The sequence below is a fragment of the Coptis chinensis genome, chromosome 2 (assembly GCF_015680905.1).
Source record: "Coptis chinensis isolate HL-2020 chromosome 2, ASM1568090v1, whole genome shotgun sequence".
Taxonomy (NCBI): domain Eukaryota; kingdom Viridiplantae; phylum Streptophyta; class Magnoliopsida; order Ranunculales; family Ranunculaceae; genus Coptis; species Coptis chinensis.
In genome coordinates, this window is record NC_141457.1 from 53147076 (window position 1) to 53162599 (window position 15524).

General features: G+C 37.0%; 1 protein-coding gene, 1 long non-coding RNA gene and 1 pseudogene across 3 annotated transcripts; all 3 read right to left on the reverse strand.

Annotated features, from left to right (window-relative positions):
- Positions 1-64: 64 nt before the first annotated feature.
- LOC147516562 (uncharacterized) lies at positions 65-1862 on the reverse strand. Its single transcript, XR_015211074.1, has 4 exons — positions 1613-1862; positions 1055-1212; positions 418-591; positions 65-250 (listed from the first exon to the last, which is right to left on the reverse strand). It is a non-coding gene; the product is annotated as an uncharacterized LOC147516562 (long non-coding RNA).
- Positions 1863-3342: 1480 nt separating this feature from the next.
- Positions 3343-6714, reverse strand: LOC147516563 (calcium-transporting ATPase, endoplasmic reticulum-type-like; annotated as a pseudogene). Its single transcript, XR_015213036.1, has 8 exons — positions 6687-6714; positions 6171-6623; positions 5971-6092; positions 5352-5630; positions 4884-5267; positions 4411-4520; positions 4122-4339; positions 3343-4016 (listed from the first exon to the last, which is right to left on the reverse strand). The product of XR_015213036.1 is annotated as a calcium-transporting ATPase, endoplasmic reticulum-type-like (transcript).
- A 6376-nt stretch (positions 6715-13090) lies between these two features.
- LOC147516564 (acidic endochitinase-like) lies at positions 13091-14087 on the reverse strand. The gene has a single exon (XM_086594585.1). It carries the CDS (start codon positions 14075-14077, stop codon positions 13187-13189), a length of 891 nt encoding a protein of 296 aa, XP_086450711.1. The 5' UTR covers positions 14078-14087; the 3' UTR covers positions 13091-13186.
- Positions 14088-15524: the final 1437 nt, after the last annotated feature.

Below are 15524 nucleotides of genomic sequence, written 5' to 3' on the forward strand. Positions count from 1 at the left end.
GTCCACATCATCCGCCTTTATATATAACATTGTTGGCATTAGTCAACCAATTACGTGGCTTCACTTGTGCGCTTCTTTCCTTGTTCTACCTCTCGCAATTCGCAATGTTTCTTTCACCTCCTTTACTCGGCAATCAGATCTCCTTTTTTGTTTCTCAATGTCTGAATTTCTTCACTCAGACTTTTGACACCCAACTGATTAAGCGCACAAGTCAGCATGCTTCCAACTGCTGCTCCAACAACTTCCATACCTGTCATTACAACACATTGGTTGTTAATTAAAGTGACGAGACATGATAGAGCTATTCCAGTAGGATATATGTAACCTTTAACAATGAATGGCGATTAAAAAACAAGAGTAATAATCAAGTGTATAATAGCAACTAACAAGGAAGAAGAAAATTTGTAATAAACTGACCTTATATATAATATAATTGATCGAGTGATGTTAAGCTGAGTACTTGTCCAAGATCGACCAAGCTAAGCAGACCACCACAAAGAAGTTATGGAAAACTCTCTCTGCTGTTTGTATATGATAAAGGTGATGAAATGAAAGAAACCAATTACTGCTCCAAGAATCTCCAACTTAACCCTGTCATTACAACATATTAGTTGTTAAAGAGTGACGATACCATACCTGAATCAATCATAGGAAAAGCAGAACAAGTAAACGATAAACAAAATATGCATTTGTCCAACTCTCATGCCAATTTGTGTACAACAATTATACTCAAGAATCACGTAGACTATTATGGAGCTGGTTTTGACAGAATTACATAATAAGACCACGACAATTATACTTGAAGTGAAGAAGAGCACTAGTACTTTGATCAAGTGATGGATCAAGAGTTCTAGTTTGCAAAACATGGTTATGTTGTGAACATTTAACAATGAATGACGATTTAAAAAAAAGTAATAAAGGTGGAGAATTAGTAGATAACACACAAATGGAACGTAGGATAATATTTTTGACAGATTAAAAAAAGAGTAATAATCAAGTGTGTAATAACAACAACAACAACAAACAAGGAAGAAAAAATTTGTAATGAACTGACCTTATAATATAATTGATCAGGTGATGTTAAGCTGAGTATTAGTCCAAGATCGACCAAGCTATGCAGAGCACCACACAGAAGTTATGGAAAGCTCTCTCTGCTGTTTGTATATGATAATGATTATGAAATGAAAAAAACCAATTACTGCTTCTCCATTCCTGCCATTACAACATACTAGTTGTTAAAGAGTGAAGGTACCTTAACCAATCTTACGAAAACCAGAACCAGAAAGCGAGAAACAAAAATGCATTTTCCCAACTCTCACACCAATTTGTGTATAGCAATTATCAAATTAAAGAACCAACTCATAGGTAGATAGTTCAGATGAACAAGTAAACTATGGATCTGGTTTTAAGTGTTCTGACAGCATGACATAATAATACCATGGCCATATCTAGACTATAACTAGAATTAATTAACCCAACTTCAACGAATAAAAATTAATGTTTGCATGCAAAACATAAAATGTTAATTATATTATACATATAGAGAAGAACAGCACTAATACTTTAATCTATAATAAGGTATGTAGATCAAAATATAATATATATAACTTACCTTATAGTTGGTACGTAGGAACTGATGTTATAGACTAAATGGAATAAGCTGATCTGATCAAGAACAAACACCAAGCAGAAAGCTTATACATACAAATCATATCACACTCTTAAACTCCACTCACTCTTGTAGAACAATGCAATTCAGGAAAGCACACTCTTGTATCTCTTTATATTACAAAATGAATTGAAGAAGCCAACTCTAGAGAGTGAAGAAAGTGCGAAAAGAGTCACCATGATAGTGTAAAGAAAGTCACCATGCACTAAGGTTGCACGCACTGTGATTTTCTTCCAAGTCAAAAAAGGCTGCTGGATTGACCAATACGCGCGGGGAGGAATCTTTTGTTGGGTGTAGAAATTTTAACACGGTAATTTTCAGATTTGCTGAAAAGGAACCACGGCATTTTTTAAGCTCAGGCCAGAAATGCGGGGATCTGGGTCCAGGTTACTCATTACAATGTGTGTAATGACATTGGTGTTTCAGAGGGAGCCTTACACATGCAAGAGGTCCATTTCGTACACAATATATGCAGTAGTAGTTGAAAATCTAAGATAAGAACCCAATTTAAGTTTCAGAATTGATATAAGTAAATTATTTCATTTATGCCGTATGAACATGTGCATCAAAGGGCGTTAAATCCGTTAATTTCGATGTATTTTTGAGAAATAAAAGCGGCTATGCATGCGTGTCCTTGTCCTAGTAATTCATGTTTTGCTGTAGCTCTTTAAAAGTGAACAATGGGAAGAGAAGAATGATGAATAAAAAAAGAGAAATGGTAGAAATAAGTTCAAATCTATTTGAGGCCTTCCAGTTTTCCAAAGCCAGCTTGCTATTTCCAAAAGAAGACGCAAAAGGGGAGAACGACGTAAACGTACTTTGATACATGGCCCAAAATATGGCCGAGATATCCGATATCTCGCCGATATATCCCAAATTGGTACAATCCATGGATATTTCCGACATATATCCATTATTGAACCCCTTTTTTCGAGATATATCGAATTTCCGATATGAAAGTTTATATCGCCCGATATAATCGATATTTCCCAGATAATCGATATATATCAGTTGACTTTTTGACCAATTGTTAATAATTTAATATTGAAATTTCCGAAATATCCAATATATCCGAGATATATCGGCGAGATATCCGATATTTTAGAAACTTTGGACTGGTCACCAAAAAAACCGAGATATCCTATATATCCGATATATCTCGGTTTTTGGGTACACCGATATATTAACCGATATCGAAATTTTGGGCCTTGCTTTGATATATGATTTATTAATAGCTTGGTTATCCCAAGAGTGGATTGTCATTGTACTACAAACCAACTTTGGCTTACAAGCATATTCCCACTGTTAGATTACAAGGCAATCCAATGGCAGCAAAACACTTTTAGTTTGGCCATTTTTCTTTGGGTGAACTAGTATAGATAAGCCAATTAAGATTTCCCTCATACTAGATGGGAAATTAGGGTCTCTCTCCTAAACACACGGTCAATTTGGGGCAATTTGGTTTGCCCGTTAACTTTCAAATCAAACAACTAAAAATGATATAAATGCCCCCACCTAATTAAAATTGAATATTTTCTTTTTGAAAACAATGAAGGCATTTGTATAATTTTCAATTATTAGACTTGAAAGTTAACGGTCAAACTAAATTAACCGTATTTAGGAGAGAAACCCTAATTTCTCAGGGGAAAAATCCTAATTGGCTAGTGGGGGTAATACTAGTAAACCCCTTTTCTTTTCTTCTCATTTAAATTGGGAAGTGTATTCAATTGATGCTTTTAGCATCGTAAAAAACAGAAAAAGAGAGGCTCCAATGTTAAGATAAATTACACCGTCTTGTCCTTATTGTTTCTCCATCTTTGACTCATTCCAACAAGCTTGAGAACTTCATCAATAACTACAACAGGTGCCGAAACCAAGATAACTAAATACCATTCTTTTAGGGTCAGTGGAACAATGCCAAACACGTCAGCCAGGAACGGCACATAGAGTATGAGAAAGTGAAGCCCAAATGATACAGACATTGCCAACAGGAGGAAAGGGTTCTTCCATGGTGGCATTCTAACCAAGCTGTTATCTTCAAACAGAGCATTCAATGAGTTGAACATCTCAATTGCCACCAAAACAGATAAAGAAAGGGTCATTGCCTTTACTTTGCCGACCGAAAAGTAGTCACAGGGGTCTGAGAAACTAATCATCCGACCCCCACTGACCATGAATGGGGTCACTGAGAAATTAGACCAACGGGCACTCCCCCCAAGTGTGGAGCTGGGACAGAGTAACCAATGTGTGGCCATCTTCTGCAAGATTTATGCCCAGGAAGGACGCTTGGGGTGTACCATAAGATGAAGATGCCAACTGTTGCGATGCCCACATATGAACCAATAACCTACATTCATGCAATATTGGTTAACAGAACGTCATTAAACGTGGCAACAAGTATTAACTACTATTAGATGGCATGGTTGGAGTGACAACTGTACATAATACTCACCAAATATCTGAAGAAAACCCAAGAATTAATGAGAGCGTCGTTGCTCTTTCGAGGTGGTTTTCACATCAGCAGGATTAAAACCAAGAGCTGTTGCAGGTGGGCCGTCAGTAACCAGATTGACCCAGAGAAGTTGAACTGGTATCAAGCATTCCGGTATGCCCAGGGCTGCAGTCAGGAAGATAGATATCGCCTCCCCCACGTTAGACGATATCATGTATCTGCAATAGGAAACCACAATGTTTATGTAACCGAGTTGAGAAACACAAGATAACACAACTCAGAAACATACCTAATGAATGCTTTCATGTTATTATATATCGCGCGACCCTCAGCAACAACAGAAACAATGGTGCTGAAATTATCATCTGCGAGAACCATGTCTGATGCTTCCTTGGCAACCTGGAAGATTACACCAAAGTATCACTGAGAACATTCGAAGTCCGAACATCCATAAACCTCACAATACATGTGGATCAAATCCAACTGGATTCAACAGCAAATGATGGATCACATGCTTAAGACCGCATTGCTGAAAATAATCCTATATGATACAATGTTTGGAGCTACAAGGGCTCCCATCAAATTGAAGCCCCCTCCTCTGTGCATCATGGTTTTAGTAACCTTTAGTACCGATACCAGAACTACGCAAGGAAACTCCTCATGTAATCAACACGAGTTTGCCCAAACAATCGGAAAAACCAATAACAATATAAGAAACAACCGTTTACAAGATGCAGCATACTTAGTAATTGGCAAAGATACCTCAGTTCCTGTAATACCCATGGCAATTCCAATGTCAGCGAGTTTTAGTGCAGGTGCATCATTCACACCGTCTCCAGTCATAGCAACAATCTCACCCATTTCCTTAAGCATTCTTACTATATCTTGCTTATGCTTGGGTTCGGCACGAGAAAAAACCATTCCACCAGGTTTTGACAAAATTTCCTTTTGTAAGGTAGACGAAAGAGCCATGAACTCTTTGCCAGTATAACTTCTAAATTTGAGGTCTTCACCTTCAGAGAATAATCTGATTTCCCGACAGATAGCTTCAGCAGTGGATTTATTATCTCCAGTGATCACCAAAACCTTGATCCCAGCATCCCTACAAGCATCAATTGCTTCATGAACTTCACCACGAGGTGGGTCCTGTTTCACAAGGAATTACATAGTAAACATTAAGAAACACATACGAAGAATACTTGTAACTGTGATAAGTATCTAAGGACTCACCCTCAAACCAACAACCCCCACAAAAACTAGGTCACTTTCAATGACGGGGTAGTTGACTGGATCAAGCAGTTTCTTATGAGAAGGATGGCACTCTGAATAGTAGTCTGAAAACTCTCCTAAGTCATCTTTATATGCCAAAGCCAAGCACCGCAATCCTTTTGAGCTCATTTCCAAATTTCTCAAGATTAATAATTGTCTACAAGGCTCATCTATAGGAACAATCAATCCATCTGCTAGCTGCATGTGTGAACTACGTTCCAATAAACTCTCAATCGCACCCTGCCATTAAAACATATTTATCCGAGTAAGAACTTGGACCGAATCAGCAATCAAATAGCAGTGACATTCGATAGTAACAAAGTTATGGCATTGCATGAAAAAGACAAAAAGTATAAGCAAATATAAGATATCAGTTGCAGATCAAGTTGAGCTGAATTTAAACTTGAAGCTTCACAGAAAGAACTAATCATTTAGATATAAGAAATTGCAACATTGACAAGCAAACTTTTCATTCTTCTATAAGGAAAACTCAAATAGGAATCTATAAAATATGCATATAAATAAAGATCTTCACCATCACCGTAAAAGCGTAAACAGAAAAAGTTGAAACAACATTCACCTTCACAAGAAGACGATTATTTCCTGTTGGCTCTCGGACAATAACACTCATTGATTTGCGAATGCGGTCAAACTCCAAAGTAGCAACCCTTTTCGATCTTTTTGTCCACCACTCAGAACAGCCTAATGTCCATAAAAATCAATAATAAGCAAAATAGTCAGAAATTCACATATATGACGAAATTGCTGATTCCTGCTCACCTAATTTAACATTGCTGCGATCGATTGCACAATCTGCAGCAAACTGTGTATCACGGATCCTGTTTCTTGCCTTGGTATCTGGAACTCCCATCTTTTCAGCCAAAACCTTAAGAGCTGCCTCAGTGGGCAAGCCCATAGCTTGGAATAAGCGGCCTTTCCAAAAGACCTCAGCATCATTACAGACAGCACATATCTCTGCCATAGATTGCAAGTTTGCATCCATGCTGTAGTAACTCCAGCCCACGATTCTTCCATCCTTAGGATCGTAAGTTGTACCCTCAACATTAAATATTCGAGAAATAGTTGTCTTTCCACCTAAAGTGAAAAATTGGCTCACTGACATCTGATTGGTTGTAAGGGTCCCAGTTTTATCAGAACAAATCACAGTAGTACACCCCAATGTCTCTACGCTGGGAAGCTTCCTCACAATAGTACTGAAGAATATAATGAGAGCTTAGCTCAAAAATGTGATTTCACTGAATGCATGTAAAATGATTACATTGTGTCTTTATATACATGAGTTAATCATATGGACAGCTGTCATAACTAACTCTAACTAATTCTAACAAACCTAACTAACTAAAGCTTAGCTGGCATTCTGTTATGTTCTTCAGTCTTGTCTTTACCCTCCCTCAAGCTGAATGGGGCTTGCTGTAATGAAAGCTTGGATATAAGATACTGAAATCTAGGAGCTGCCAATCCTTTAGTGAAGACATCTGCAATTTGATCTTCTGTACATACATACTTGATATCCAGAAGCTTTTGTGTGACCAATTCTCTCACATAATGATAATCCACTTCAATGTGTTTAGTACGAGCATGAAAGATAGGATTATTAGAAAGAGAGATAGCACTGATATTGTCACACCAGAGAATAGGAGGTTGTCTGAGATGAATACCAAGATCTTTCAAAAGAATACATAGCCAGTATATTTCTGCTGCTGTATAAGCTAAACTTTTGTATTCTGATTCAGTGCTTGACCTGGAGACTGTAGTCTGTTTCTTTGCACACCATGAGATTAGATTACTACCAAAATATATACAAAAACCTGTTGTACTTCTTCTGTCAGTAGGACACCCTGCCCAGTCAGCATCTGAAAAAGCTGTGATAGATGTTGAACCTTTTGTGAAATAAACACCTTTCCCAACTGTGCCTTTGAGATATCTCAGAACTCTTTTAACAGCTATATATGTTGGAGCATGCATGTATTGACATATCTGATTGACAGAGAAGGATATGTCTGGCCTTGTCCATGTTAAATATTGGAGTGCTCCAACAATGGACCTGTATTCACTGGGATTAGATAAAGGTTCACCACTATAAGGATCAAGCTTTATTGTAGTAGAAGATGGTGTTGAGCAAGGTTTTGCACCAATCATCTTTGACTTCTCCAGAAGATCACAAGTGTACTTGTTTTGAGACAAGAATAGACCATTTGCATTTCTCTTAATTTCCATTCCCAAGAAATAGCTTACTGAACCCAAATCCTTCATTGCAAAAGTTGCACTGAGTTGTTGAATGAGAGAAGAAGAGTATTTTGCAGAGCTGCTTGTCAATAAGATATCATCAACATAGACTAAGAGAAATGTAACAGAGTCTTGAGCTTTTCTGACAAAGAGTGAAGGATCAGCTTTTGCAGTTTCAAAACCAAAGGAAAGGAAAGCTTTAACCAACTCTTCATACCACACTCGAGGTGTTTGTTTAAGACCATAGAGAGATTTTAATAGTTTACACACATAAATTGGTTTCTCTGGATCAACAAATCCTTGTGGTTGTGTCATATACACAGTTTCTTTGAGATGACCATGCAGAAAAGCATTAGTAACATCTAGTTGCTTTATATCCCAATCATTTTGAACTGCTAGAGATAAGATCACCCTTATGGTTGCAGGCTTTGCTACAGGACTGAAGGTTTCAGAAAAGTCTAATCTTTTTTGTTGATGAAAGCCTTTGGCAACTAATCTTGGTTTGTATTTGTCTATAGAACCATCTGATTTTTGTTTAATTCTGAAAACTCCCGGTCAACTACATTCTGAGTTTCATCTAGAGGAACTAATATCCAAGTATTAGTTCTTAAGAGAGCATTAAACTCTGTGGCCATGGCTGACCTCCAGTGAGGATCTTTGACAGCTTGTTTGAAAGTAGTTGTTGTAGGTGGCAAACTCTGTAGAGAAGTTGAAAAAGCAATTGGCAGAGGATGTTTGGTGGCATAGAATGTTTTTGGTTTATTGATTCCATTTTTGGATCTAGTTGTCATGTTGTGAGTATTGAGAGCATCAGAAGATGTGTCAGACACAGGAGGTGAAGTTTTATTCAAAGGAGAATTTATGGAATTTCTATTGAAAGAGTGAGAGGATGATGGTAAAACAGATAAAGGTGGTGTAGTTATGTTATGATGAATATGAGATGATTTTTTAAAAATGTTAAGAAGTTGAGATTCATAAAGGTTGTCAGAAATACTGTAAGAATTTGAGGCTGTTGATTTGAAAGGAAAATCAAATTCATTGAAGACTACATGTCTAGAGATAAAGACTCTTCCAGTTAGAAGATCAAGACATCTGTATCCTTTATGAGATAAACTATAACCAATGAATATACAGTGTGTGCTTCTAAAATCAAATTTGTTTTGTGTGTAGGGTCGAAGCCATGGGAAACAACTGCATCCATATGTTTTGAGAAATGAGTAATCAGGTTTTTGGTTAAACAATTTTTGCCAAGGAGAGTTATGTTGAAGAGATGGAGATGGAAGTATGTTGATAAGAAAAGCGTATATACAATCTCAAGCCAATACTTGGTGGGCAAGTTTGATTGAGATAATAAGGTTCTGGTCATGTCAAGAAGATGTCTATGTTTATTCTGCTACTCCATTTTGTTCTGGAGTGTAGGCACAAGAAAACTGGTGAGAGATTCCAAAATGAGTAAGAAAATTTTGAAAGTTATGACTAGTAAATTCTCCACCACAATCTGTTCTTATACTCTTGATTTTCAAGTCAAGTTGATTTTGAATATGAGATTTGAAAAAAACAAAGATAGTATAGAAATCAGATTTAGGCATGAGAGGAATAATCCAACAATATCTACTAAAGTCATCAACAATAGTTGTAAAATACTTGAAGCCACTAACAGAACAAATAGGAGTTGGACCCCACAAATCTATATGCAAGAGTTGTAAAGGATGTGTAGATTTACAAATAGATGAATGAAAAGGAAGTCTATGACTCTTTCCTAGCTGACAATCATTACAAAATGATGATGCTTTATTAGAATGTTGAACAGTCAACTTATTGTTGCTCAACACTTGATGGAGCACTTGAGATGAAGGATGTCCAAGTCACTGATGCCAAATGGAAAAGGGTGCTTTGTCACTCATGAAAGCTAAAGGAGATGATGATGATGATGATGATGATGATGAGATGAATTTGAGAGGATAGAGTCCTTTTTCAGTATGGCCTCTGAAAATGATCATCTCAGTAGCATTGTCCTTGACAATGAAACCAACAGAATCAAATGTAAGGGAGCAATTATTGTCAGAAACAAACTTATGAACTGATAGAAGATTATGTTTCATTTGTGGAACATGTAATATATTGTGCATGTTAAAACATGATTTGGATTTAACAGGATAGAGTTGAGTTGAACCTGTATTAAGAATGTTGAGACCTTGGCCACTGCCTACTAAGACTTTATCTTTCCCTTTGTATGTAGCAGGAGCAGAGATATTTCAAATGTCAGGTGTAATGTGATGAGAAGCACCTGTGTTTGCATACTAGCTGGATGTAGAACTTGAAGCATGATCATGTGGAGCAAAGTTGGCTGTAGGAGCAAAATTTGCTGTAGGAACAAAGTCTGATGTATAGTTATGAGCACTGTCTGATCCATATTGAGGGTGAGAATAGCTGCTGGAGTCACCATCAATAAATGGATTTGAAGAATTGTCTGACGGAGGCATGGAATCATTGAATGTAGCCGTCATAGCCAAAGTTGCTGGAGGAATCCTTCCCGCATATGAATGACTCATTCTATGATGGCAATCAATGGCCAAATGAATAGTTTTTCCACAAACTTGACAGATAGGCCTATTCCCTTGAGTATTGTAGGTGATATTTGAATTGGATCCTCTACAGTTGTTATTCCTTCCTTGATTATTGTTATTTGAATAGTTGTTATTGGTGTAGCCTTTATAGTTGCTGCTGTTGCCTCTGTAATTGTTATAATTGTTCCTTCCATTTTGATTGTATGAGCCAGTACTGTAAGACCTTGCATTGTTGTTATAGCCATTTCCTCCATTGTTGTGAAAGTTCCCTCTGTAATTCTGATAATTGCCTCTGTAATTCTGATAATTTCCTCTTGTTACAGCAAATGCATGTGAGTCATTAACTTGCATTGATCTGTTCAAATCCTCTAAAGATAACTCTTCACTTAACAAGAGTCCATGAAGTTCATCTGGAGTAACCTGTTCTTTTCTGACTCTAATAGAAGTTGTGAACGGTTTGTAATCACTGGAGAGACCTTGAAGTGTTTGAAATACTAAATCTCTATCTTCAACAGGAGAACCAGCTTCAGCAAGAGAATCTGCAATTAATATTCTGAAGATATGCAGCCATAGATAAATCTCCCTTTTTCTGTGCTTGTAGTCTTGTCTTCAGTTGAGCAACATGAGCCTGTGAAATAGTTGCAAACCTCTTTTCAAGAGTAAGCCATAGAGCTCTTGAGTTGTTGCCAACAACATAAGGCAACAACTCAGGAGAAAGAGTGGCATTTAGCCATATCAATAAAATTTGATCTCTTCTATTCCATTCTAAATAAGTAGGATTAATTTGATTGTTTCCACTTGCATCATGGAAAAATTGGGATGGACAAGCATCAGAACCATCAATGATACCAACAAGATTGAATATCTTGAGAAAAGGGATGAATACTGACTTCCATAGGATATAATTTTCTCTGTTCAGCTTTACTGTAACAAAGTTTGAGATATTTTGAATAGCTAATGAAGGATTCTGAGTAAAAGATTCAGTGTTATGCATTATTGAAGAAGAAGGTTGATTGTTCAATGGATTTTGGTTTTGATTCAATGAATTTTGGTTTTGAGTGGATGGATCTTGGTTTTGATTGTTGCGAACCATTTCAGATGTAGAACAACAAGTATTTTAACCTAAATTGATAACAGAGAAGTAGTATTTGAACACAAGAGCAAGAACAGGTAAACATAACACATAATTGAACAAGAAAATGATAGAGTTGATAAAATTGGATGAACCTGTTATTGCTTTTAGCAATGTTTGATAAGTTTCATTAATGGCGGATCGATTCCTTCGCCGCGAAGCTTTTGGCGTCTGATTCCATGAAGAATATAATGAGAGCTTAGCTCAAAAATGTGATTTCATTGAATGATTGTAAAATGATTACATTGTGTCTGTATATACATGAGTTATGAGATATCTCAAAGGCACAAAGACACTTATTTCTAAACAAATGAGTTCTCAACTGTGCCTTTGAGATATCTCAGAACTCTTTTAAGGGGCCATTTGTTTTTGCCGACCTCTTATAAGACATTGAGGTCTTATAACCTCTTATAAGATGTGGCCCAGTGATTTTAGACATTTTTTTGGTTTGTTTTTTGCCTCTTATAAGAGGCATTCTACTAGAAATGTCTTATAAGAGGCTCCAATTCTATAAGTACCAAAATTGGATCTACTTAAATTCTATAAGTTTTATAACTTGAAAAATGACTCAAACACCCCCATCCATATACCCCTAGCCTCATTTATCTCTTCTTCCCTTTTCATTATCTTATTCTCCAAATAACTTCACCACCGGCTACCACCACCACCACCAAACTATTAAAATCACCACCACCACCACCACCACCACCATTAAAATCACCACCACCACTTCTACCACCACCACCACCACCATCACCTCCACCACCACTACTGTTATTAAGACCAATATCAAATCACCACCCTTCCACTACCACCACTACCACTCTGGCCGTCTTATTAAGACTATCATCATCACCACCACTACCACCACCACCACCACCGTCTTATTAAGACATCTACTACTACTACCACCACCACCACCACCGCTTAAGACATTAAAACCAATATCATCATCACTCCACTACTACCACCACCACCCCAATTAAGATAGTTTTTAAAATCGATATTCTAATTATCAAAATTGATTTGAAACCTAAAAATCAAACTATCGTTTGTTTCAAATTAATCTATTCAAGTTAAATGTGATGTAAAGTAGGGTTATATTTGTCAAATAAACATCTATAAGATGTCATGTATTTGTTTTTTCTATTTTTACAAATGCTTATAAGAGGAACTTAAAATGAAAAACAAACCACTTTATAAGACCATCTTATAATACCCTCTTATAACACATGGTCTTATAAGACCCTCTTATAACTTAACCCAAAAAAACAAATAACCCCTAAGTGTGCTGTGTGTCAAGAACTGAAGCCCAACACACCGGTCATATATCCCAGATGAGGATTCTACGGAAGGAATTGGAAATTTGGAATATCATCCCCGATAACAAAACAAAATAAAATGGCCTAGCCACATGAATATCACAATCTTTTATGGGATTAAACTGGTTTCGGTTTCTCTTCTAGGTTTCAATAGTTGGATTGTGGTCGGATGAATACTAATACCCACAAGACATGTTCATGGGCAAGAATCTTAGTTCCCACCTGACGTACATTTTCAGCGTTTTAGGTTGCTCGATTGCATATTAAATGGCAATGTTTTGAGCGTTTGCTGTTTGATTGACAGTATTTTTCCATGGGCGTGAAAATTTTCTATACACGCTGCTAAATGCTTAAAAACAAACAAACAGAGTCAACCTTGATTTAATTAACAAACTTGTCTCTAGAAGAAAGGAACCGGAAAAACGTAAAACAAAAGAGAACCTAATTGTATCTTGTTCATACATTTTCTGAAAAAGTGGACATCTTATAGTAAACAAAAATTATTTAGAGTAGGCTGAATTGCACGGTTCACACACTCCCCTTTATGGAGGAACTGTAGCCACTTAGATCATCATAATATTTGCTCCAGAGCATGACTCCCCCATACTTGCGAGAAGACTTGATCACTGGAAGGATTTGAGACTTCAACACATTTGCAGGAATGAAGCCACTTCCAGCAGCTGCCTCAGCAGCAGGTAAACCTAAGAAATACTTCTTGGCCGGGATCGTTGAGGTCCATCTCTTCCACGAGTTTATTAGATTGGTAACATTACCAGAACTATATTGACATGGAGCATTATTATAAAACTGTATCCAAACAAAATCAAATAGGCCAGTATTTAGTGCGCGATCTAAATAGGCATCAGGCAGTGGACATTGTGGAGCTGCAGTTAAGTACACTTTCTTTCCTGGCTTACTGTAAGACTTCAAATACTTAGCAAGAAGATCCCAGTTTTTAGTGGAACCTAATTCGATATCAAAATCGACTCCGTTTAAAGTTGCATTACCAAGTGGACGAGACGACAAATGTCCACCTAAAAAGTTTTTCCACAAGTACCTTGCCACATTTTTAGCATCCGAGGCAGAGGTAATTGAGTAATTACCAAAACCACCACCAATGGAAAGCATGACCTTAACCCCAAGTTTCTGACAACGTCTTATGTCTCCACTAACAACCTGGCATCCATTTACAGAGGGGTTACAATGACCAGCTAGATTGATCTCAGGTGTGCTGCCATTTCCAAATATGTTCAGGAAAGCAATGTTAACATATCTATACTTGCCTGTCTCACAAGTTTGTGCTAAGGTACCTTCATTGCCATTTTGACCCCAATAGATTGCAATACTACCTGCATAAGACCTGTGAACTAGTGTCAGCAGCAACAATAAGGAAACAAGTGACCCAAATTTGTTCGCCATTTTCAGTTGGGACTTTATGTTGCAAGAACATATCTTGCTCTGTGTCCATTTTATAGATGAGAAAAACCTCTAGATACCTAATGCTCTATAACAAGCCAAACTTAAGGGAAAATGGGAAATTGGACACAGTAGGTAATGCCGTCCCTTAAAAGATGGAATGACCGAATGTACTTACTAATTATATAAGGAAAAGAAATAAAGTGTCTGTAAGACTGTAACATGATTTGTTGACAACTTGACAGAAAAATGTTTAATGATCGTTCAAACCGGACGTGCAGACAAACGGCATTTGTTAAAGTTGTATCTCCTGAATGATGATCTAGCCATTATCGAGAACATTGCGTGTGAAAACCAGCTCAATTGGAAAATTTAAATAAAATTGTCAATGAAAGGTCGACGATTATGCTACTATATACTAGCTTTGTAAAATAAACAGCCAATAAACTTGTAAAAATCACTGATAATTGCCGGTCAGATTGGGTTATATTGATTTCCTAGTGATGCCAATCTCCTTGACCTTAATTCATTTTTCCCATTGATCATGAATTAAATCCAATCCATTTGTCTGATATGAGCAGCGCCATACACTTATATGTCAAACAGTGTCCTATGCTAGAACAGTTCTCAAATTAAAATATAACTCATGACTAATTCAACGATGCATATTATTTTATATTTATCTCGATTCCAAATGCTAAGTAGAATTTGAAGTGGTTAGTTGGAGTGGGGATTAATATATTTGTTGGGCTACTGGGAGTCTGGGACAGTCAAATGAGGCAAGTACTAAGTCCATAACTGAAGGGTTCAAAGTGTGAAGAGCATTGACTTGAGATATTTGGTTCCTTTCCAGTATGTATTTTCATAGTTTATTTTAGTGGGAAATGTTATAGCATGTTAACTGTTATTATCTGGTTTAGTGACTTTAGTCTATTACTATTAATGTAAAGGAGAACAAACCACAAGACACAGATATATCATGGTTCAGCAATTTAACTATGTCCACACTGTGAGTTCCAAGTTTTACTAGATGTCCAGAGTAACAAATTACAAGATCTCTCAATTCACTCACAAAGAATGAACACTCAACTCACAAAGAATTGCTCCCTTATAATCTCTCTCTTTCTTGGCTTTGGTTAGGTTAGGTTTTTACAGAAAAAACTTATATTTATACTGTTTCCAAAAACTTCCGAAACAGTGGAATTTGTGCTGAAAACGGTGGAGCTGGGCGCACCCCTGGCCAAGCAAAAGTCGAGCGCAAGCGCACCTAAAACACTGGAAGTCGCCAAAGACATAAGCGTGTGTGTGCCCTTGTTCAGGCATACATAGGGCGCGGGTGCGCCTAAGACGAAAGAGAGAAAAAACATCTTTTTTCTCTATATTCTCCACCTCGGTGAAGTTTTAACACATAAAACCGAGCCGAACACATCCATCCGGAATTCGCAGTCAA